Source organism: Perca fluviatilis, chromosome 6 (genome assembly GCF_010015445.1).
Source record: "Perca fluviatilis chromosome 6, GENO_Pfluv_1.0, whole genome shotgun sequence".
NCBI lineage: Eukaryota > Metazoa > Chordata > Actinopteri > Perciformes > Percidae > Perca > Perca fluviatilis.
The window spans coordinates 25,065,802-25,089,479 of NC_053117.1; the positions used below are offsets into that span (position 1 = coordinate 25,065,802).

General features: G+C 38.7%; 2 protein-coding genes across 7 annotated transcripts; one reads left to right on the forward strand and one right to left on the reverse strand.

Annotated features, from left to right (window-relative positions):
- Positions 1 to 958: 958 nt before the first annotated feature.
- Positions 959 to 14,968, reverse strand: LOC120560369 (gamma-glutamyl hydrolase). 6 transcript variants are annotated; one of them, XM_039802783.1, is made up of 12 exons: positions 14,453 to 14,550; positions 13,704 to 13,915; positions 12,193 to 12,307; positions 4,706 to 4,761; positions 4,464 to 4,578; positions 4,017 to 4,067; positions 3,827 to 3,911; positions 3,091 to 3,229; positions 2,699 to 2,805; positions 1,895 to 1,988; positions 1,654 to 1,791; positions 959 to 1,281 (listed from the first exon to the last, which is right to left on the reverse strand). In XM_039802783.1, exons 3-12 carry the CDS (start codon positions 12,273 to 12,275, stop codon positions 1,163 to 1,165), a joined length of 987 nt encoding a protein of 328 aa, XP_039658717.1. In that variant the 5' UTR covers positions 12,276 to 12,307; positions 13,704 to 13,915; positions 14,453 to 14,550; the 3' UTR covers positions 959 to 1,162. The 6 variants fall into 6 exon arrangements, with proteins under 6 accessions (XP_039658717.1, XP_039658718.1, XP_039658715.1 ...); XM_039802781.1 differs by lacking the exon at positions 14,453 to 14,550 and adding an exon at positions 14,858 to 14,966 and having other exon boundaries at positions 960 to 1,281; positions 12,193 to 12,283; XM_039802782.1 differs by lacking the exon at positions 14,453 to 14,550 and adding an exon at positions 14,858 to 14,960 and having other exon boundaries at positions 960 to 1,281; positions 12,193 to 12,283; positions 13,704 to 13,912.
- ostf1 (osteoclast stimulating factor 1) lies at positions 14,506 to 22,845 on the forward strand. The gene is made up of 10 exons (XM_039802788.1): positions 14,506 to 14,665; positions 18,260 to 18,306; positions 19,162 to 19,212; positions 19,511 to 19,574; positions 19,744 to 19,797; positions 20,014 to 20,121; positions 20,896 to 20,945; positions 21,410 to 21,488; positions 21,763 to 21,861; positions 22,654 to 22,845. Exons 1-10 carry the CDS (start codon positions 14,632 to 14,634, stop codon positions 22,710 to 22,712), a joined length of 645 nt encoding a protein of 214 aa, XP_039658722.1. The 5' UTR covers positions 14,506 to 14,631; the 3' UTR covers positions 22,713 to 22,845.
- Positions 22,846 to 23,678: the final 833 nt, after the last annotated feature.

The following is a 23,678-nucleotide window of genomic DNA, read 5'->3' on the forward strand; positions in this document are numbered from 1 at the left end:
TGTATGCAACTAAACTAAAATAATAAGGCAATTAACAAAAAAATCATAATTCATAAATCAACTTTTTAGCTTTTTCCGGAGCTTTTAACCTCATTATCTTCCTCAGTGGATATAGGATGGAATGCATTTATTCATTGTGGAAAACCATGAGATGCAGTTGAAAGGCCCTGATATTTTTTTGGTGTAACTTCTGATTTGTCACTCTGCAAATGTCCCCTTTAGGGTCTTTATCATTTAAATTTGATTAAATATTGCACACAAACAAAACATGATTTAGTAAAATAAATAAAAAAGAAGATATCTGTTTTTGCAAATTAACCCTACAATTAGCAATTACCACAAAGTAATTGCCCCTTTGGACCAAGTCTTTTCAAAATCAAATTATTATTATTTTTCATTTACATTTTATTTATTCAGTTAACAGTTTTATTACATTTTCTGTACATTTAATTTCCCTTCAAGAAGGTCTAAATGCTGTTTCAATATTTTGGTGTGAGATTGTTTAGTCAGCTGTTCTGTTCCCAAGATCAACAATGAACTTTCAATCTCAAATTTGACATGGAAGTCTATGTAAAAGCTCACAAAAATGGAAATTTGAACATCTACAATTGACATAACAACTCCATAAGCTGATCAACATCATGTAGCATGATCGAAAGCTCCAGAACAGCTACTAAAGTCTAAGAAATAATAATTTAGTAATTGAGAAAGTAACTGATCTATGAAGTACTGTACATCCACCGAATGTTGGTCTTTAACTGCAGAATGTTAACTCCCTTGAGATTACTAAAACTCCTAAATACTCAGAAAAAAATACAGTGAACATGACCCTTAGTGTACTCAATGATCAACACACACACACACACACACACACACACACACACACACAATCACACACACACACACACACACACACACACACACTAAAAGATCCATACAGATGTTCTACTACAAAGGTGTTTATCGCCAAAATGAAAACAATGAGTTTATTTATGCAAATAAGCACTTTAATAGCAACAACAAAAATACAAGTATTTGTTTAGAGGCCTAGCTGTGATTAAAACCACCATCGACTATAAAGTGTTGTGCTGTACCATAGACTGTAAGTGTACATGTATTGTACATGCACAGAGTGACACACAGACAGAAACACTAGAGGATTTCAGAAGAAATAGAGCTGCTCATATCCTGTGAAGTTTCCAGCATAGACAGGCGTATTGTTGTAAATCAGTGACGAGGCCTCTTCCTCAGGATTGTCAAACTGATGTAAACTTCTCCTTCCTAAAAAGAAGCAGAAGTGAGATGCATGTGATTAGAATAGAATAGAATAGATTTGGATGAACAATATCAATGGGGATATTGGCAAGAGCAGGAAATCAGTGTTCATTTATTATAACATGTGTACAGTTAAAATAAAATATCAGCTCTCTTTTCAACACTTGTCAATACTAAGGTTTGTTGATATGAATTAAATCTTAAGTCAGGTCACTTTTATTGCACTTTTATTGCAATATCAATATAGATTGTGATATTTCCGGAAAAGTTGTTTATTATTGTCCCACAGTATGTATCGTCATATCCCACAATGATATTTAATGCCTAGTGATGTGATCAATAAACATTATTATTGATATTGTGTGTTTGTCATCTTACCTTCATTGACAAAAAACTCAGCCAGCAAGGAAGACAACTGAACAGCATGAGCGGAGTGCGGAAAGTTCAGCTTTCTGTTCCACTGAAAACGATTCACCTCTGGGTGCCACTGTACTCCATAGAAGGGGTATCTTTTACCTGCCATGAAGGAACAAACAAAACAAAATAATACATATTACAACTCTGTTACAGAGCAATGATTATAAGTTCTTCAAATTAATATAACAAATAACCGTGTAACCTTCTATGGTTGAGACAAAGTGGACTTCGTTCTCAGCAACATTTGTAGACAGCAGAGAGAAGAAACTCCGCAGCTTCTCATTTTCCTGGAAGGTCTGAAAGAACATTTGTTTTATTACACTACGCTAGTGACTTTCTTATGCATTATCTATTATTATTATTATTTGAATGCTCTACGTTTTATAGGTTACATATAAAAAGCATGTGTTCTTGTGCTTTCTTTTGATGCTGCGACACCTTGTTTTCTCTGCGTGGGATTAAGAAGTTTATCTTATCTAGCTATCTTAAGTACATGAACAGATTAATGTGCTGGGAAGCTCCGCGACAAAAATACCCAGATTTCCGTGCACTGTGTACAGTCTTAATTGTGCTGGAATATTGAATGGTCCCTTGGTATGCTGTGTGGTAATTTCATTAAACACAAATTAATTCAGGAATATGCGCCATATAAGCTCAATATCAGCTGCAATTTAAACGGAGATAAACATAATTAATCAAATTAACATAAACCAATTGCCACACTGTGCACCTATAGGTTTTTGGGGCCCTGGGGAAGTAATCCAGCCTTGATCAACCATACACCTTATAAAGAATTAATTTATGCAGATTGTTCAAATATACATTTAGGTCTGTACTACATGTCTCATTAAGGTCCTTTTGAGTCAAACGTTTCAGTCCAATATGACAGAAACCCTGGGAAACACAGTCTTAACTTGTATTTCTAAGCACAATAACAAAATAAAAACCCAACAGGAAGTGAAACATACTATACATTGACACTGTACACCAGAGGAATCTACTGTACCTCTACTGTGAGTCCATAGTGGTGAAAATTGCCAGTGAGAGGTTCTTTGGTCAAAGCCCTCATGAACTTATTGGGAAAACCCTCAAACATCCTACTAGAGCTGGCCTCTGCAGGGAGAAATTTACTTTAGAAAAACAACCAAACTTAAGAGATGCAATGTTTCATCAAAGAAATTAGTACTATAAGACAAAACACCCCCTCTGATTTTATACTTGCTTCTACCGACACCAAGTGGTACGATTCAGTACATGCAGTTCTCCAGAAAATGTTGCCAAACAATTAAATATTCCACTTTATTTAGACCTTACCATGTATTTAGAACATATTCCCTAAATGCCATAAATCAAAAACATACACATAAAGATATCAACAATAATGCAGTAAGATATAACCTGTGGTCAGGTTGAGGGGCAGCGCTATGTTCTCAGCTGTGGTGTTAGCCAGCAGATTTTCACCAGCCACCAGCACAGTCAGTAGCTGCATTCCCATGCATGTACCCCAGATGGGGAAGAAGTCACCCTCATCATTGGCCTGCAATACACAGAGTCAGAACTTTTACCTTTTTTGTGTGTGAAATAATAAGGCAACACGGAAACTCCTTTTAACAATATTAGAACAAAATCTAAATGTCCAGTAAATGTCCTGCATTCAAATGTGTATGTGGGAAAAAAGTACAATGAAATTAACTGCAATTAAATATCAAATATATTAGTCCTCAGTGCAAAGCTTGATTCCTTTCAAAGTATAAAATTACAGATTAAATAATGATAGTAAAAAGTATTTAACGTTGGCGCTGTTCACACTGTCATTTGGTTTAAACTTCACTGTTTTATGTGCTTATTGTATGTTTTGCCAGAATAATCTAAGGATGCAAAGTATGTATAATAGTAGCAATTATTAAAATGTAGTGGAGTAAAAAGTTTAATTATTCAATTAATCTTAAACTTTCATTCTAAATGTGAGGTTAAAAAAAATGTCTCTCAAACTGTATTTAAGCACAACAACTGATTACATTTACTTTTTGTTTTGTTTTCTGTGCATTTAAAAGATTAAAAAAAACAGATAATGAACAGCAAAATAAAATAAAAATGTTAAGGCTACATACACAAAATGTTCTGCTGTACAAACCTTCAGAGCGAGGCTGTAAAAAATCTTCGCCACCCTGGCAAAGTCTGATGTCTCCAAATCTACTGCTCCCCCGATGAAGAGCAAGCTAAACACACATTAGAAAGACGTCACACTGTTAGAGTGTATTTATTTAAGGTATAACTGTAATTGTATTTTCCTCTTCTGACACATTTATAGCGGTAGAGCTCACCCATTTATCTTCTCGAAGATTTTTTTATATTCAGCAGTATTAAGAGTCAACCTGTGGAAGACAAACAAAACAATAAATGCTTCCTTACTATACAGTTGTACAATGTTAAGACAGCACAAAAGTCAAATGTGACAAAAAAGCCATTTCTTTTTCCACAAAAGCCGTAAATATGTGACATGACAGTAGATACAATCACAAGTTAACATAAAAAATAATGTCATTTATAGTTCAAACATGCTGCATCCTTAAATAACTTATAATTAGTTAGATGCTATTGTCTAAAGAAGCCCTGTATGCATTTGTCCAACAGATTAAAAAAAAGTTGGTGTTAATAGGTAGAAATATCTTACATCTATAATTTTGGTCGATCCTATGTCAAAAATCTCCAGTCAAATGTACATGGTCTATCTTTACTGGTACAAACAACATTAGGAGGACTCAACCCACCTGATAGGCATCACTCTGCTGCCTCCAGACTCGATGAATTTCACATAGGAGGAAGGTATGAAGGTCCTCCCGAAAGGTTTCAGGACGTCATCTGTAACTATCTGAGTCAAAATACCTGGGGGACAAAAACACAGCAGAATTCAACAAAATTCAACAGTGATTAGAAACAGTGATTTGGTCTATTTTTTAAATGTTTGTATCACCTAAACTTCTCTTTGTCGCTAGTAGTACATTTCACTTACCGATCACAGGTCTGTCGTTCACAGCCTCTTGGTTAAGTTTAGTCGGCATAGCTTTGCTGCAACAGAAGCAGCAGGCAAAAGAGAAACACAAATATGTTGAAAATCTGGTGTTGGACATTATTTCACCTCAATTTCCAGGCAACCAAAGCTTAATTCAGCATTTAAAAAGGTATGACGCTGTTAGAGAGTGTTGATTTATGAAAGAAGCTGCAGCAGACTTATATATGTCGAGTTGGAAGAGGATATAATCAGTACAGGGAAGTTAGGAATGCCCAGATTTACATGTGCTAGCTCCTCTATACTGCACATGCCGGTCAGGCAAGTGGACTGCTGAGGTAAACAAATATTCTGCTGACAGCACGGACTTTTTGGTAAAATTTTTTGCATTTAGTGTATGGGAAACAATCCCAACTTCATTATTCAGGGGAGGGTTTTGCAATAAAGTTCATAGAAATGACATGAGAGTGACAGCGTTTAAGAAAGCAGCTCTCTCGGTTCACACGGCACACTAGGGTTAAATATGCTGTCAAACAGGTTTCAGTCTGAAAATGAAAGCAGGCTTCAGCAGGGGAGCCCAAACTTCCCTTCCCTTTCCCGAGCCACATTGGATCTCGTTCTTTCGGTCATGACCCAGCCTTCATGACCATAGGTGAGGGTAGGAACGAAAACTGACCGGTAGATGGAGAGCTTTGCCTTCTGGCTCAGCTCTCTTTTCGTCACAACGGTGCGATAGATTGAATGTAATACCGCACCCGCTGCGCCGATTCTCCGACCAATCTCCCGCTCCATTGTCCCCTCACTCGCGAACAAAACCCCAAGGTACTTGAACTCCTTCACTTGGGGTAAGGACTCATTCCCTACCTGGAGAAGGCATTCCATCGGTTTCCTGCTGAGAACCATGGCCTCAGATTTAGAGGTGCTGATCCTCATCCCAACCGCTTCACACTCGGCTGGGAACCGATCCAGTGAGTGCTGAAGGTCACAGGCTGATGATGCCATCAGGACCACATCATCTGCAAAGAGCAGCGATGAGATCCCCAGCCCACCGAACTGCAACCCCTCCCAACCCCAACTACGCCTTCATATCCTGTCCATAAATATTACAAACAGGATTGGTGACAAAGCGCAGCCCTGGCGGAGGCCAACCCTCACCTGAAACGAGTCCGACTTACTGCCGAGAACCCGGACACAGCTCTCACTTTGGTCGTATAGAGATTGGATAGCCCTGAGAAGAGACCCCCTCACCCCAGACTCCTGCAGCTCCTCCAACAGTATCTCCCAGGGGACCCGGTCATACGCCTTCTCCAGATCCACAAAACACATGTAGACTGGTTGGGCATACTCCCAGGCCCCCTCCAGGATCCTTGCGAGAGTGAAGAGCTGGTCCGTTGTTCCACGACCAGGACGGAATCCGCATTGTTCCTCTTCAACCCGAGGTTCGACTATCGGCCGAACCCTCCTTTCCAGCACCTTGGAGTAGACTTTACCAGGGAGGCTGAGAAGTGTGATACCCCTGTAATTGGCACACACCCTCTGGTCCCCCTTTTTAAAAAGGGGAACCACCACCCCAGTCTGCCACTCCTTTGGCACTGTCCCAGACTTCCACACAATATTGAAGAGGCGTGTCAACCAGGACAGCCCCTCCACACCCAGAGCCTTGAGCATTTCTGGACGGATCTCATCAATCCCTGGGGCTTTGCCATTGTGGAGTTGTTTGACTACATCAGTGACTGCTGCCTGGGAAATTGACGACAATCCCCCATCATCCTCCAGCTTTGCCTCTAACATAGAGGGCGTATTAGTCAGATTCAGGAGTTCCTCAAAGTGCTCCTTCCACTGCCCTATTACCTCCTCAGTTGAGGTCAACAGTGTCCCCTTCTTACTGTACACAGCTTGGATGGTTCCCCGCTTCCCCCTCCTCCTGTTTTCCAGAAGCACTTTGGTGCAGACGGAAAGTCCTTCTCCATATCTTCTCCCACACCTGCTGCTTTGTCTCTTTCACGGCAGAGGCTGCAGCCCTTCGGGCCCTTCGGTACCCTGTAAATGCCTCCGGAGTCCTCTGGGATAACATATCCCGGAAGGACTCCTTCTTCAGTCCGACGGCTTCCCTGACCACCGGTGTCCACCATGGTGTTCGTGGGTTACTTCCCCTTGAGGCACCTAAGACCCTAAGACCACAGCTCCTCGCCGCAGCTTCAGCAATGGAAACTTTGAACATTGTCCACTCGGGTTCAATGCCCCCAGCCTCCACAGGGATGCACGAAAAGCTCCGCCAGAGGTGTGAGTTGAAAGTCTGTCGGACAGGGGTCTCCTCCAGACGTTCCCAATTTACCCGCACTACCCGTTTGGGCTTACCAGGTCTGTCCAGAGTCTTCCCCCACCCCCTGACCCAACTCACCACCAGATGGTGATCGGTTGACAGCTCCGCCCCTCTCTTCACCCGAGTGTCCAAAACATACGGCCTCAGATCAGATGAAATGAGAGATGGGGGCCACGTAGCTTTTTCGGGCTGTGCCCGACCGGGCTCCGTGGCAAACCCGGCCACCAGACGCTCGCTGACGAGCCCGCCATCTGGGCCTGGCTCCAGACGGGGGCCCTGGGCTTCCTCCGGGCAGGGTCACTTCACCTCTTCCTCGTTGTTTCAAAGGGTTTTTGAACCATTCTTTGACTGGCCCCTCACATGAGACCACTTTGCCTTGGGAGACCCTACCAGAAGCACAAAGCTCCAGACAACACAGCCCTCAGGTTCATAGAGACACACAAACCTCTCCACCACGATAAGGTGATGGTTCCCGGAGAGAATAGTAATAGATAAGGTTTATAAATACACAGATTAGATAACATAAGGGGACAAATGTAACAACTGAGCAAACTTCATCCACAGATTAAAACCGTGAGATGTGGTGAAAGCTAAGAAAGAAAGAAAGAAAGAAAGAAAGAAAGAAAGAAAGGCTTAATTCAAGATGATAGACAGAAAATTTGTCATAAAATATCCTATAAGCTAAATAAAATACATTTTGCATGCATTTTCAAATGTTTATGTTTACCTTATTTACCTTATTTGTTGTCCTTGTTTTTAGCCGTATGTTTATTTCTGTGTGTACTGTGAGAGCAACAAAAAGTCTGTAAGTCAAATTCCCTGTATGTGTTTAAACTTACAGTACTTGGCTATTAAAATTGATTCTGATTTTGGAAACAGTAAATGTATCATTTTGGGATCTCTATCAGATCTAGAGAGTTTGTGTCTGTTCTATTTCCAAGTTAATAACTCAAATCAGCAGTAATGTGTGGTTAGTCAGCCGTGTGCGTCCTTGCAAAACAAACAAACAAACAAAACCTTCCACACAACTGGTGGATAAACCCTCCAAAGGGTACCTGCACATAATAACGCTGCCATGTGTAGTCTGCTGTGTGCACTGTACTTAATGGGAACTTGGAGGCAACGGGGGAAGAGTTGGACAGAGGCCGTTTGTTTGGGGTGGAGGATCACAACTTTTTACTTCAATTCCAGTTTCCTCTCACATTCGCATAAACATGAGCCTAGATTAGACACTCTAATTGCAGAAACATTTCAATTCTAATTGGTTTCATGATAATAAACAACTGGTTCTACATAAGTATTAAAATGTGACTTTCTGCAGGGACATGTCTTTCCTAGTCATTTGCTGCTGTTGATAGTTGAATAGAGCTTTGTATTCAGGTGAGAGAAGTTGTGTAGAGAACCGAAAGTTAAAGCTATAGAGATACAAGCCTTCCATTACCTCGCACCCTCCCCCACCCCCCATCGACGCAGTTGCTAGTAGTCAAGGAGGACACAGAGGATTAAAAAAACATGATGGACTCTTCAGAAGAGTTAATTATCTTCACTCGAGTTTCTGCGCGGGAAAGTCACCGGACGACACAATCTTCTGAACATAGCTGTACTGAGAAATACAGAGAGAGTTGTGTGGAGCTGAGAGTCTTAATTGTATTGCTTTGTAGCAACTCATTTGGCAATGGCTTGAATGTAACGGAAGTTCATTAATATCAAAAAGTTACGCACTGGTAAACTGGACAGACCAGTGACTTAAAAGTCACTGGTCTGTCTCCAGTTTACCAGACTGATCCAACAGGTGGAGACAAACACCAATGGTACAAATACACTGACAACTGTGTGTTACGGTTGGAGTCTTTTGACAAAACATGTATAACAAAAAATTATGCTCACCAAACCAAAGTATGCAATGATCATTGTTTAATATTTATATTAAACAACAATAAGTAAGAAAGTCTTTAAAACTAACCTTCAGCTATGATGCACACTTTTTGTATTTGGTTATCTGGTGTTACATCACAAGTTAAGGTTATATGTGTATGGTTACATTTAAAAAAAAAAAAAAATCCTCCATGCATTATATAAAAAACTACACAGTGAGAGGTGAAACATTGTAAGATATCAGCTGTATATCTATGTCTGACTATTTAGCAGCAACTTCTTAAAAGTCACATAAACCTCACATATTTGGATTTCCCAGAGTGCATCCTAACTTTCAAATACTGTAAAGGCATCAGGTTCACTGTGATTCTCTTCTCTGAGTCTGTCCAGTCTCCAGCTGATCAATTTCAGATGCTACAGCATCAGTCAATTTTTATACAGTTAATTTAATTTATTTTGTCAATCATAACTATTTGTAGGTATTACATAGACATTAACACTCGGTGTGTTCCTCTCAGTCACACATGAGTCCAAAAAGATAATTTTCCTGACATTCCTGGCATGGGAGCAGTAGATCTGCAAACAAAATACACAAAATAAAATGAGTAGGTTTTTACTTTTAAAAGACAGTATTTTAAGTAAACTAACTAAAAAGGTCTTGACAAATTAGTCCAGGTGTTAGCCTGTCTCTCCATTATTGCATTAATATTCATACTTTTGAATTCAAAACATTCACAACTTACAAAGAAAAACAGGTTTGGTTGAACATTGTTGGATTTGTCTTAGGACTTTCATGCAATGTGTTGTTGATTATTGTTTAATGATGTTCGCAACTTACCTCTGAGCCTTTCTATTTCCTGACAGACATCTTTACACACAGCAGTCAGTAGCTCTTCCTTTGGCTTCAGTCCATCTAGAAACACTGAAAAAAAAAAAACACAGATAAAACACACAGATAAATGTCATTTATTTGATTATTTAATACTAGTAATTCTTCTACAGTCACAATAGTTTCATTAAATCATATTTGAGGTCTTAGCCACATACATATCCTAACTGCTTGAAAGAAATCACAGTTTTTATCCCATCAGCATCACATACTGTACACATGGCATCTTAGACTGGACACTCACCAATTCTGGACACCATGCTCTCCATCTCCTGCCGGGCTTTCAGGTACATTGGCCACACGTGTCCGTCAAAGTATCCAGGAGGATCAGGAGGCGTGTACACCCGCAAACTGTCAATCCAAGAGAGCAACAGAAGTAAAAACATGGCTTTCTCTCTCTGCTTTATGTTTACAGCACCTTGATCATGAAACATGGAAATAAAATGGAAACAAAATGTATTAAAAAAGGTTAAACAGAAAAGATAGCATATTGATTGTAAAATCTGACACCTTCGTCTCGTCTTGCAGACATCATATGGTATTTCCATGAAGTATCTTTTGTGAAATAGCTCATTCAGAGGCCTGGAAAGGTAAAACATGAAAAGAAACAGATAGCTATAGTATTATGACCTGGAATGTTATATTACTATTATTAAGAGTGTTAGGATAAGGATTTATCAAAGAATGGACAAAATCACTGGAGTTCTCTTAAAAGCTTGTTTACTTTGCAAGTAGAGTCAGTTTTACAGCACTCACAGCACAAGTACAGAAAATGACTGATGATTGTTCACAACAGTGTCTTTTTAAAAAGGAGTTGAGAGTCAACTTAGTTATTCGGTTCATGCAATTATAATTGCATGAATAATATATATATAATATATTATAACTTTTCTAACAAAGAGATAACTTGTCATTAAATAAATCCTGGGGAGGGGCGGCCTCTAGCTCACCCAGTGAGCGTGTTCGCCCCAAGTTGGCTGAGTCCTGCACGAATCCAACCTGCTGCCCTTTGCTGCATGTCATCCCCCCATCTCTCTCCCCCTTTCATGTCTATCCACTGTCACTATAATAAAAGGGAAAAGCCCCCAAAAAATTATCTTTAAAAATAAATCCTGGGGGACAGCCCTTGTGGTAAAAGATAAAGCACAACTGAATGGTTACTTTCCAAAAACAGTTGGAAATCTGGACAATCTTCACATAGTTGAATATTCAGCTTATTAGAAATTAGAATTAATTAATTTGAAGCCTAATTTCACACTGCACCAACTGCATTTGGAATTACTTTGAAATTAGCATCAAGCTACATAGGTCTCTCTTAGGACCTTAAATAAAGTGTCAATAATATCTGAAATAAGCACAGTAGCCTCCCTCGTGTACCTGTGGTTGAAAATGAGGAAACCCTCCACAATCAGCACATACACCTCCTCATCAGCTGATGATGATGCTGTGTGTTCTGGGTTCAGGCCTCGCTGCTTCATGAACGACAAAGGATCTCTTCGCCACGAGTCGACCTCGCACATCATCGTGTCCATGTGGAGAGCATCCAGCACTTCAACAGAATGCAATGAGAAGGATTTTCTTTGCCGAGTCAGAAAAGTGCATGTATTATGAACACATTAAACTAAATGAAACAACTAAGTAATTTATCAGCACAATGCTAATCATTCTCTGGTTGCTGCTTCTCAAATTTGAGAATTTTCTGCTTTTCTCTGTTTCTATAACATTTCATTGGAAAATTGTAATTCATGTTTTTCACCATTTTATTAAGGATTATAAAAAACAATTGATAGATACAAATAAAATAATCAGTAGTTATTGCCCTAGCTTTGTTTTATTTATTCAGTTAACTACTTATTTGTATATTTCCTATACATTTTTTATTTTATTTCTCAACATCTAAATGCAGTTTCAAAGACCTTTTACCAAAATTAGGGGAGAAATCACTAAAATCTTTTTTCTTGAACTGAAATGTATTTAAATTTCAAATATATTGGAAATACCCATTTACATACTGTACTCAGCATTTGCACATGTTTACAACCTCCCTCCCCAGGTACAGTAGATAACAACTCTAAAAAACATTCCCAGAAAAAATACCAAGAACATGACCTCAGCGTCCCTAATGGTAGCAACTTCCTCGCGTCCACATATCCATCCATAAATCTACCAACCATTTTCAGATGAATGAATGGACAGACAACAACTGCTCAGAAAATGTCTTGATGTCATGAACAAACCATTAAATAAAGTGTCCTTACTGTCATATTGCTTAAACCCATTGCTGTCCACTGGTACTATAGAATCATCCTGAAAAAAAGCATCCACTATGATCACTCAATTTTTAAAATTTTCCAGCTTAACTGCCGAAGTGTAAAAGCAATGATATGATTTAAAGAAGCGTACCTTAAAATATGAATCCTGTGCAATGAGACAGCTGTTGGGTATCTTCTGGTGTAGACTCCTAGAAAGAGTAGATTTTCCTCCATTGGTCATCCTGAATGAAAAACAGTGCACATTGCTAAGAACATGTTAATGCTGCACAAATGATATTAAAATTGTTACTTCTTTTACTCACCTGCTTCAAAACAGTGGATTAACTGAAATCTACAACTTTCTTGATGGAGATAATTTGCGTACCTCAGGTCAACATATCAGCCGATATTAGCTTATCGCAGATATTTTTTACATTACATGTCATTTAGCTGATGCTTTTATCCAAAGCGACTTACAATTAAGATATTTCAGTGTCTGCGTACGTGCCAGTCAATAAATAAGATTTTCCGCAGTTTTAAACTTTAAAACATATCTTCATCACAAGTATTTAACAAAAAACACACATTTAAGGGATTCTAATTGAAAATGTTTGTTTACATTATTTGTTTATGTAAAAGTAAAAAAATCAACCGACAACCTTATCGGAATTATCATATTATTTTGTTATCGGCCTCAAAAATCCTGTATCGGTCGGGCTCTAATTGACCATCAATGATTTTCTAACTGTAAAATTCAACTACTCAGTACATATTTTGGTAAGATGCTGACACATTAAATGGTTTGCAATTAAACATATGTAGGCAGATCTATTGTTATCATATTTCTTAGATGTTTCTTAGATGTCAATCTTGAATCAGCCTCAAACATCAGGCTGTAGTCAGTACACTGTGACATCACAATATTTCGGGCATAGACCATCGGGCATCCTGATTTGATTTTTCTACATACCTGTCTGCAGGGTGTGCATGAGCCAACACTTAATTTGACATTAGGAACATTTTAATTAACCGTGTTATTAATTTACAAACTTTGAATGTAAAGGTAGCATTTATAAATTCAAGCACTTCACACACCACTGCCTGTTTTACCTGCACATCTGTACCTTGTCAGAGTAAACAAAAAGCTGGACAATTTGATTGCTCTTACTGACTCTCAGGACTCTGTTACACATGTTAGACACATGTGACTTTTTCTCTGCATAGTAACCATCTCGCTTATCAGTCTTATCTTCCACATGGTTGACACATGGCTATATTGATTTGATGGAGTCCCTGTTGCTCCAACTGCATGCATGTTGGCCAATATTAACAATTTAATAATAGGAAGCTAATGCATTTCCTGGTGCTTTTCTCTGACCTGTTTTTTGTCTCCTTGTATTTACTTACTTACATAATACACCACCAAGACTACACCACCAAGAAGTATTTCAGAACTTGAAAGTAATTCAAATTAAAACTTGCATTTCCACTTTATATGTTATGCTATATGTTATGTTATGCTTTAAGGTTAAAAAACCTGAAAAAGATCTGACGTCCAATAGGCTATCTGGAGGCAGAATGACACAAGAACATAAAAGGCATGCAAGCAGGTCAACACATGCAGCAGCAACACATTGTTTAAAATCCTCAGGAGTTACTTACCCGCCAACTCCTACAAGTAGTGTCTTCATTTCAGTTTTTAGTAAATAAAACTGGTAAAAGCAAATTAATTAACAGCTAATGTGCAGACCTAAATAAGTAGTATGCTACACAAACATGTTGGTACTGCTGCAACAGCTCTGTATTCACTCTTTTCCGCTATCGGACGCTCGTGATTCGCTGATGGAGCTTCTACGTCACTCTCGACCTGCCTACTGAAAAAAAGAAGAAAAAAAAGACAAACATTTAGAATATGCTGTACAGTAAAATCAATACATTGTTGCAACAGAGTTCTATTGAATGAACTCTTGATAAAGTAGCCTAAGTTCAAATAAAATGAAATACTAAATTAATATAAATAAAATGTATTGTGCAGAAAGTGTGGGGTGCACAAGTAATAAAGTTATGTGTAATAGTAATAGAAATAAATGAATACAAATAAAATATTAAATAATAAAATAATACAAATAAAGTAATATAAAAATGATGTAAAATGACATACAATAAAATGAAATAAAAAATAAAATACATTGTACAGTTTACATCAAAAACATTTTTTAAAACTATGCAGTGTTTAGAAAATAAAATAAAAAACCTTAAAAATATAGGATTAAATTATTTAAATAAATGAATCATGGAAAATAAGATAAAGTAAGTTAACAATAAAATACAAGGCTTTACATCATAGACTGTATACAATATGTTTAAATATAGAAAAATCTATTTATCTATCTACCGGTATTTCAACTCACTTGTACGGTTTAGCTTCGCGCATGCGCAGCCGAACTTTTCCGCCTTGCTTGAGTAGTGCTAACTTACACTTCCTCATTGCATGGTTTAGCTAAGTGTTCACACCCCATGGTTCACACTCCAGCGACGTTTTTGATTAAAATAACACGCAGCGGGTTTTGTTTTATTTTTATCCACGCAAATGTCGAAGCCTCCTCCCAAGCCGGCCAAGCCAGGTAAGACTAACGCTACGAAGATTTGTTGTTTAAATTGACCCGAAATTTGCGAGGACTTAACTTACACACCTTGTTGGCGATGTAAGCTTAATGGGCGGACGGTGAGCACTTCAACAGTGAATGAGATCGGCTGATTTCTGTCGTTTTTTTTCTGTGAAACGTTCATTACAAAGTGGAAAGAAAGCTCATAACCTCTGATTAATATCAATATCCATAAGTGAACCAGGACAACAGTGGAGTTGGTAAAAGTGCCTGCACTGCTGATTGACGTGGATCCAGCTCTCCGCAGCAGGCCTCTGTGACTTCCCTATTCCCATCACTCATGCAAGGAGAGTGCCATCATTCATTGTCTTTAGGTCTTGGTTAGGAGGTAATGATGAGTGTGTGCATGTTCAATGACCTCAGTCTTACTTCCTGCAAGCTCAGTCAGCGGGTGCTGCTATTTTGGTAACTCCATCGCAGAGATTAGGAAATGTGTCTATTACTCACAAAAAATGTTAGGTTTAAGCACACATATCATAGTTTTTAAAATGTAAATAAATACCATTTACCTAATGAACATGTATTACCTTACCATGTGTCAGTGCAACAGGTGTTCTCAAGTAATGGGAGGTGTAAAAAAATATATATCACATGTGGGAAGTAACAAAAAACAAACCATCTTCACTTCTACAGTAAAGCCTGCACTCAGTTGCCAGTTTATTAGGTACTCTGTGTGCAAAACACACACAAATCTTTCTTTTCGGAGTCCAAAACTAATAGTAGTCTGTATCCTTAACGTTCCACTTCTGGGATTGTTCCGTTGCCGCTGAAAAATTTGCCGGATTTCACTCATTTAGGCCGGATATCCGTTGCCTTGGGCTTCCTTTGTTTTGGCATTTTAAACTCCGGTCGATTTATGAGGACTATGGTTAACCTTTTCTCAGATCTCTGCAGGGTAAATCCAGACAGCTAGCTAGACTATCTGTTCAATCTGAGTTTTCTGTTGCATGACTAAAACAACTTTTTTAAACGTACACATGTTCCACCAAAACAAGTTCCTTCCTAGCCTATTTTGCAGCTGCACTGCAGCTTTTTTCTGGTGCTTAGCACCAGAAAATGCCAAGAAATGCCAATAAACCAGAGCAGGTTTTCCTCCCATCCCCGAATGCTTAACCTGACAAGCCAGACCCACATCAAGATGTTGGGTCTGGGAACTCACCATTGGCAGGGCTCAATCTGAGGGGTGGGATAAACGGTTGTCTTTCAAATTCCCTCTGCACGCAATAGGATAGCGCTACAACCAACCAGAGCAGCGCTAGTTGATAGATTAAACTTTTGCTGTATCCAGTCGGCAAAACTCCGAACACATCTTCCTTTTTTAAGAATGACTTCAGTGCTGTTCTTTGTTCTTTTCTCAAAGAAAAGCTTAAAGCCGATTCGAAAGACCACTGTTCGCCAGCAGCAGAAGCCATCTTCTTTGTTTTCAAGTAGCAGGGAATTCATGCAGAACTCTGCCGTCATTATGTTAAGCCCGCCCACCGACTCTATACACAATGTGATTGGCCTGACCAGATTTTGGTTTTTCCAGCTCGCAAGCCAACGGAGAGTTGCTAGACGGACCATGGCTGCAAATGACATTTTCTGCCACTAGAGTGCGTCTAGATTTCTAGGCTACCGAATGCTATATGGATTAGCCAGAATCCTCCTCCTCCAGCTGGAGGAGGGTCTGGCAAAGCAAAACTAAACTATTTGTGACTTCTGCCTCCCGAGGAACACAGTGGAACGCTTCCTTAAAATAGATTTTTTTTCTTACATGAGAAAAAGTACAAACTTTTTACTAATTTGGGCTTGAAATGTAATTAATTAAAAATGCTAACGGTGCGTTCTACAAATCACTGTTTATTGGGTTCACCTTTTTAAACCTAATGGCATTAGGGGGTTGGGATCGAAAAGGAATGGGAAATCACCAAGATCAGACACATTGTTTAGGGGGTGGGGTGGGGGGGGGGGGGACACACAAGACTAGAGCTGTTGGAGTTGCTTTTGCAATGAAATAACACAGCTGGAAATCATCAAAAACCCACAATCAAATGAAATATACTGACAATGTTTTGCTCACACTGAGGTTCAATTTTTCTTTAGCTAGAATGAATCCTTGCATGTGCCTGAGGCTTTGAAATGCAGAGAGAACCGGGACTAGTCGGCAAAGGCTTTTGTGTGTTTTAAGCAGCATGACTGGGCCTGCAGAGTAGAAATGCTTGCTCTGTTGAACAGAGCAGGGCTTGTGCAGCCTCTCTTATTCTGAGACACAGAGACAGTGTGTTAGCTAAATAGGAACTCTCAGTAACGGCAGAGGGGAATTACAACTGCCCAACATTTAGGCCTGTTGGCTAAATCAATCAGCTGACAGAGAATACCCTTGCCCAGCATTATGTATCCAGAATCAAATGCATTTCACTGTAAATATCAGTTCAGCACATAGGTTCAGCATCAGTTTTGAAAAAAACTCTTCATGAATCAACAGCGGTGTTTTACACTTATTCAAATTCTGGCTTGTGAGGATCATTCATTTTTGAAAATTTTTGTTTATTTAACAGAGAAACTACAGATACACGTTGTTGCATAGGTAGAAGTAATGCAACAGATGATGTTGTAGTAGTAATAAAAAAAATCTTTATTTGTATAGCCCCCTTTCTTAACGTTACAAGGTACTGCACAAGTAAAAGCATAACAGCAACGCAATGTGAATAATTATGTGTTAATTTTGTATGTATGAGCAAATATCAGATAGCACGAGCACCATTTAAATCTGTGTGTGTGTGTGTGTGTGTGTGTGTGTGTGTGTGTGTGTGTGTGTGTGTGTGTGTGTGTGTGTGTGTGTGTGTGTGTGTGTGTTTTTTCTTAAAGCTCTTTTGTAGGTCTTCATGAGCTAGTTCAGCTGAGTTGTTTTAGTGAACACAGGCGCTCGAGAGCAGACATTAGGAACTCTGTGTCTAAGTGCAGGTTGCATTGCTCAGGCAGGGCTGGATGCAATTGGCTGAGTGAGTTGATGGATGATGTTGACACTTCTCTGATTTATTGCACTTGTATAAGAGTAATTTACCACATTAAAGGTAGCCTACGTGCTGCGCTCGCCTGCATTGGTGGCAGCGTGTGTGGTTTCCCCTCACTATCTCTTTATTTATATTCTCAAGTATAATGTGTTTGCTTCTCTTTTATGTATACAGGGTCCCTCTGTATGTCATCCGATCAGTTATTCCATTCATACGGAAACAAATGTTTTGTTGGCTTTTATAGGCTTTAAAAAGGGAAAATGACTGCGTGTTTTGTTTCCGCGTGAAGTGCACGTAAACACCGTTTCCTGCATTAAACCAGTAAAATTATTTTTTGTCCTCATTGAAATGTTTTTATATATATGACAGTTTAAACGGTGAGCCTGATGCACTATGAATAGTATGAAAGGAGACCATAACCTTTTTGTTCCCTAATTGACTCTTTGATTTGACATGTTCACGTTGTACAGCGGCACGGATACACAGACCATACAGGGATGACATTTACTTGTCAACAAATATTTAATTTAACTTTAAATGTGTGTTTTCTCTTTACTAGGCCAAGTCAAGGTGTTCCGAGCACTGTTTACCTTCGACCCCAGAACGGTAGGAGCGTTTGTTAAAGGAACACGCCGACTTATTGGGAATTTAGCTTTTTCACCGTAACCCCCAGAGTAAGACAAGTCCATACATACCCTTCTCATCTCCGTGCGTGCTGTAACGCTGTCTGACGGATCCAGCATTAGCTTAGCCTAGCACAGATCCTGCAGGTAACTGGTTCCAACTAGCCTACTGCTCCGAATTGTGACAAAAGTGACAAAATAACGCCAACATGTTCCTGTTTACATGTTGTGATTTGTAGAGTCACAGCGTGTACAAAAAACAACGTAACATGAGACACAGCCGTCTTCTATCCGTAAACAAACCAGGAACTATATTCTCAGACAGGCTTGCTGCGAGCATATCACTCCGCCCAAGTACTATATTCTTCTGCCTGAGAATATAGTTCCCGGTTTGTTTACGGTTAGAAGACGTCTGTGTCTCATGTTACGTTGTTTTTTGTACACGCTGTGAATCTACAAATCACAACATGTAAATAGGAACATGTTGGTGTTATTTTGTCACTTATTCAGAGCAGTAGGATTACTGGAACCATACACCTGCCTGTTCTGTTATGGGCTGATGCCGCTGGAGACGTCAGACAGCTTTACAGCACGCACGGAGATGAGAATGGTATGTATCAACTTGTCTAACTCTGGGGGTTACGGTGAATAAGCTAAATTCCCAATAAGTTGGCGTGTTCTTTTTAAGATGTTTTTTTTTTCTAATATTTTATGATTGATTGGAGACCATTTGCTGAGTTCATTTTTAGAATTATTTTCATTATCAATTAATCCAATGATAAATTCATTTGACATACCTCTTCCACGAATTTCAATATATAAATAAAATATTTTTCAGCCAGACGAGCTGTTCTTTGAAGAAGGAGATTTCTTGTACATCTCTGACACAGTAAGTAAAACCTCAGAGATGTAGGTGTTGTTTTTCTTTAAATCATCATGTCCCATTCAGTTTGGATCTGAATTTGCATTTATTCCTCTTTCTTTGGAATCTCAGTGTTGTCTTTGCATTTTGTGCCTCCCTTTCGTGTTTCCATTTTCCACCTTTTAGTCATCTTTACGTCACTACTATTTTCCTCGCATTCATTTTTTTGTTCATTTTGTCCTGTTTTTCTCCACTCATTTGCTTCTGTGATTTTAATTCTTTATAAAAACATAAATAAAGATATCTGCATTACTATTATCCCCAGAGTGACAGTAATTGGTGGAAGGGGACATGCCGAGGAAGGACAGGTCTAATTCCAAGTAACTATGGTGAGTAGACAATACAGACGGACCAACTTTGAATTTCATTACATGTATACAGTGAATAAAATATTACTTAATACAAACATTTGTCTCTTGTAATTGTCCCTTTATTGTTGAATCGTATATAATGCACTAATGATCTTGTTTGTTTGTTTGTTTGTTTGTTTGTTTTAAGTGGCTGAGCAGGCAGAGTCTATTGACAATCCATTACACGAAGCAGCCAAGCGAGGTGTGACAACTATCTACACATCTGAATTTTTCAATGTGTTTTTATTTAATTCTTTTTTGTGACATATTATCCAAGACATCAAAGAAAATGTCTCTTTTCTGGAAACTATATAAGCAACCTTGATTAAAAAAAGCTGTTCTACTGTTTGCATTATTAGTCACCTTCTCCATTCAACTCTTTGTGTTTGTATATGCACATACTTGTGTATTTAAACAGGCAATCTGAGCTGGCTGAGGGAATGTGTGGAAAACAAGGTTGGAATCAACGGGCTGGATAAGGCTGGAAACACTGCCCTCTACTGGGCATGCCATGGAGGACATAAAGGTAACAATAATTGTAGTGTTAAAAATGATTTAATTTATTACATGGATTAAGGCCACATAAAAGGCATCTTATTTTAACAAACGCTCTTAATTTTCAGATTGGCAGCAGCTGTGATTGGGTTGACAGGTTGTCTACAGTACTTTGTTGGGGCAGTGACTGAATGTAATTTCATAAATCTTAAATTGTGACACACTGGCAAATTTGTTTTCCATGAGAAGAACAAAAAAACAGGAACTTTTTCTATGAAAGTGTTCCAGTTCTTCTTTGTGTATGTATGAATGAGAGAGAGAGAGAGAGAGAGAGAGAGAGAGAGAGAGATAGATAGATAGATAGATAGATAGATAGATAGATAGATAGATAGATAGATAGATAGATAGATAGATAGAGAGAGATCAAAAAAACTAATTGTATATAGTTACATGGGATGTTCCACAGTACTAAGGGTCAGGAAGGGAAGTTAAAAATATATATTTTTTTAAATAATTAATTACTGAGCAATGGAAAAGGGGTAGGATTAAATAAGTGTATACTTCTTCCTACTCCTTTTCAGACATGTCTGTTGGTAAATGTTTCTTTTATTGAATGTTTTGCTTATTTAACTTATTTGTACATTTCTTTGATGTGTTTTGTTTGGTTTATTTTTGATATGTCTGAAATATTCATTCATTCACATTCTGTGTTCCTCCATTGTTCCTGCATGATTGTTATGTGATACATGTCATTAACTCTACACTCAATCCGTCACTCAAAATTCTCGTTTTTTCTGTCTATCAGATGTGGTGGAGGTGTTGCTAAGCCAGCCCAACGTGGAGCTCAACCAGCAGGTGAGATGGGTTTAAAATATATCCATCATGTTACTAGGAAAAGAAATGGACGGATGAGAAATGCTTGATCCGTACATGATACTCCAAGATGGGTGACAAAGTAAAAGAAAAACCAAGCAAGGGATCACTCAATGGTTTTATGACTGACATCTCCACCACCATCATCAAAACACTAAGTGAAGGAATATGTTTTAAAAAAAATTATGAACATCCCACCAGTAGAGTTTCAGAGACTTCTATGCCAAGCCGCAGTGAAGGCTGATGATGGCCCCACATATTACCCAGACACTTTATGTTGGTTTCTCCTTTGAATTTGTCACCCATCTGTATTTCTGGCATCAAAAACCACCAACATTTCTTTAAAACTGTGGTTTGGGTCACACATTGGGGTGTGGTCACACATCTGATGTCAAAGTGAATGCTTGTCAGGGCTATGTTGTTGATGTTGATGCTTTGTGTTTCAGAATAAACTTGGGGACACCGCTCTGCACGCTGCTGCCTGGAAGGGTTATTCTGACATTGTGGAAATGTTGCTGAACAAGGGTAAGTATCTAGCCATGTCTTTTTATTTGGTTTTAATGAAAAAGAAATTGGCCAGCAGGTCTTGTTTATTGGATTGGATATCGAAACAGAGTGATGAAACAGAGGGAAAACCGCAGGTTTTAACAAACCCTAATATTAGAATATGTGGTTCCAGATTGAGGAAACAATAACCAGCTGACTGTCCATGTTTTATGCGTGTTCTCAGATGCACATAGTTATATTTTTGTGTCAGTTATTTGTGTCTAGTCTTTTGATGTGAGTATGCATGTTTCAGATCCAAGGACGGACATTAAGAACAATGAGGGTAAGCTGGCTCTGGAGATGGCCACCAACGCAATGTGTGCGTCACTTCTCAAAAGGAAGCAGGGAAGCAGTAAGTAGAGCTACCACTAGGGGGCAGCCTCTCAGCACTCACACATACAGTATCACCAGGACAGGCCACACACTCTCACAGGGACCTTGATCATATGCTTTTTTTTACTCAATTTGACTGTCCAGCAACTGGCTTAGACAGTCCTTGAGATTAGTACCAGTGCAACAAAGATCACTGTTTAAGGGACGAGCAGTAACCGGTATGATGCGTATGTTTTGTTCACTACTACAACCAGTGAACAGGAAGCCCTAACAGAAACTGAACTTGATCAACGGGCTGTGAAATCCAGTAAGCTTAAAACTTAACTGAGCATCTGCAGAGAGCTGCAGACAAGTTCTATATATTTTTTTAAACTTTTGAAAATGGTTAGCAAATTTAATGTAACCTTTGTGCCTGAGAAATGATTTTACTGGACAACGGCTGCCCATTTGTGACACACTGCCTTATCCATGCTCTAGTCTTGTGTAAACGGCATGAAATAGGTGTATTGCATGTAATCAGATTGATATTTTTGGGAGGGTCAGCCCAGTTTTGGCAGCAAGGTTTCAAAACAGGTCCTTGTTTTTGAAGGGGAATGAGGAGTAAGAGATTTGGAGGCTATTAAACTCAAGGAAACTCTCATACAGGGTATTTATTATGAACCATGTAAAACATGCTTAGGAACTTAATTTGCAAAAGATGCAACAGGCATTCAGCCACTAATGTTTAAAGGTGCAGAGGTTTTGCAGGTAAACCTAAGCAGTGAAATATTGAAATATTCCTGTTATTTACCGTCCATTTCTCTTGTTTCAGACATCACCCGCACACACAGCAACGCTGAAGAGTATTTGGACGATGAGGACTCGGACTAAGCCAACCCTGTTGAAACATCATCACCGTCTTCCATTGGGGTTTGCGCGATCGTGGAGCGCAGAGAGTTTTATTTCAGACCTAAAATGGATTTGCTGCTCTGTTTCCAACTGTAACTCCATTTTAGTTCCATTATTTTGTGTGAACGCCTCAGTTCTCAGCCCTCTGTATCACGTCAGTGAAATTGCAAAGCATTGAATTGATGCGTTTTACAGTTAGCTAAGTGCATTTCCACCTGTGGGGGATTTGTCTAGGATGTTGCGGACTGAGGGGCAGAATATATGTTGTAGTGGAGAAGGGACCAAAGCTCTAAGAAACACATTCCACAGATTGTGTTTAACCTATTTACGCTGGGCATTAAATTGCCAGTGCAGATTAAAAGATTGATCTAGTGTGTGTCTAGTTAAGTTTTAATGTTCCACTTAATTTACTTAAGTTCAAAACCACCCAAAAGGAACTGAAACACGTAATTTCTTGGAGCTCTATCACATCTGTTTATGTACATCTAGGAGGCAATGCAACATTTGTATTTAACTTTAATATTTCCCCTTTAAATGGGACATGCTGAGGGACCTCAGAAGACATTTTCTTGTTATCTGCTTGGTCAAATTAAGGGTTCCAGTAATGTCCACAAATTGGCTTGATAGGGGAAAGGTTACTGTAAACTGTCTTGAATGGCAGTAATCATCCTCCCCCTCCTTCATAATGTCATGAAACTCACCTCTCACTCTCTTGTACTGCACATATTTTGGTCTGTATTATAACACTTGCACTGCTATTAAAGATCAGTACAGTTTAAAAAAAAATCTGCCCCATGTAAAACAGACCCTCAATTAACCTTTCATCTTTCAAGCTTTTGATAGTGTGAGTTCCATCCTGGGAGCAAATTTCTGGTTTTATTGCTGCTTTCCAATAAATTCTCTATATATAAAAAAAAAAAATATATATATATATATATATATATATAT

Bases quoted from the DNA above. Each gene is read 5' to 3' on its own strand.
- LOC120560369 (XM_039802784.1), bottom strand. From the start codon at position 12,275: ATGGAGGAAAATCTACTCTTTCTAGGAGTCTACACCAGAAGATACCCA. The intron at 4,068-4,463 runs GTGGGTTGAGTC...TGTCTTCCACAG, and splicing joins AGCAGAGTGATGCCTATCAG to GTTGACTCTTAATACTGCTG. The intron at 1,792-1,894 runs GTTACACGGTTA...CCTTCATGGCAG, and splicing joins CTTTGTCTCAACCATAGAAG to GTAAAAGATACCCCTTCTAT.
- ostf1 (XM_039802788.1), top strand. From the start codon at position 14,632: ATGTCGAAGCCTCCTCCCAAGCCGGCCAAGCCAG. The intron at 18,307-19,161 runs GTAGGAGCGTTT...AATATTTTTCAG, and splicing joins TTACCTTCGACCCCAGAACG to CCAGACGAGCTGTTCTTTGA. The intron at 20,122-20,895 runs GTAACAATAATT...TCTGTCTATCAG, and splicing joins ATGCCATGGAGGACATAAAG to ATGTGGTGGAGGTGTTGCTA.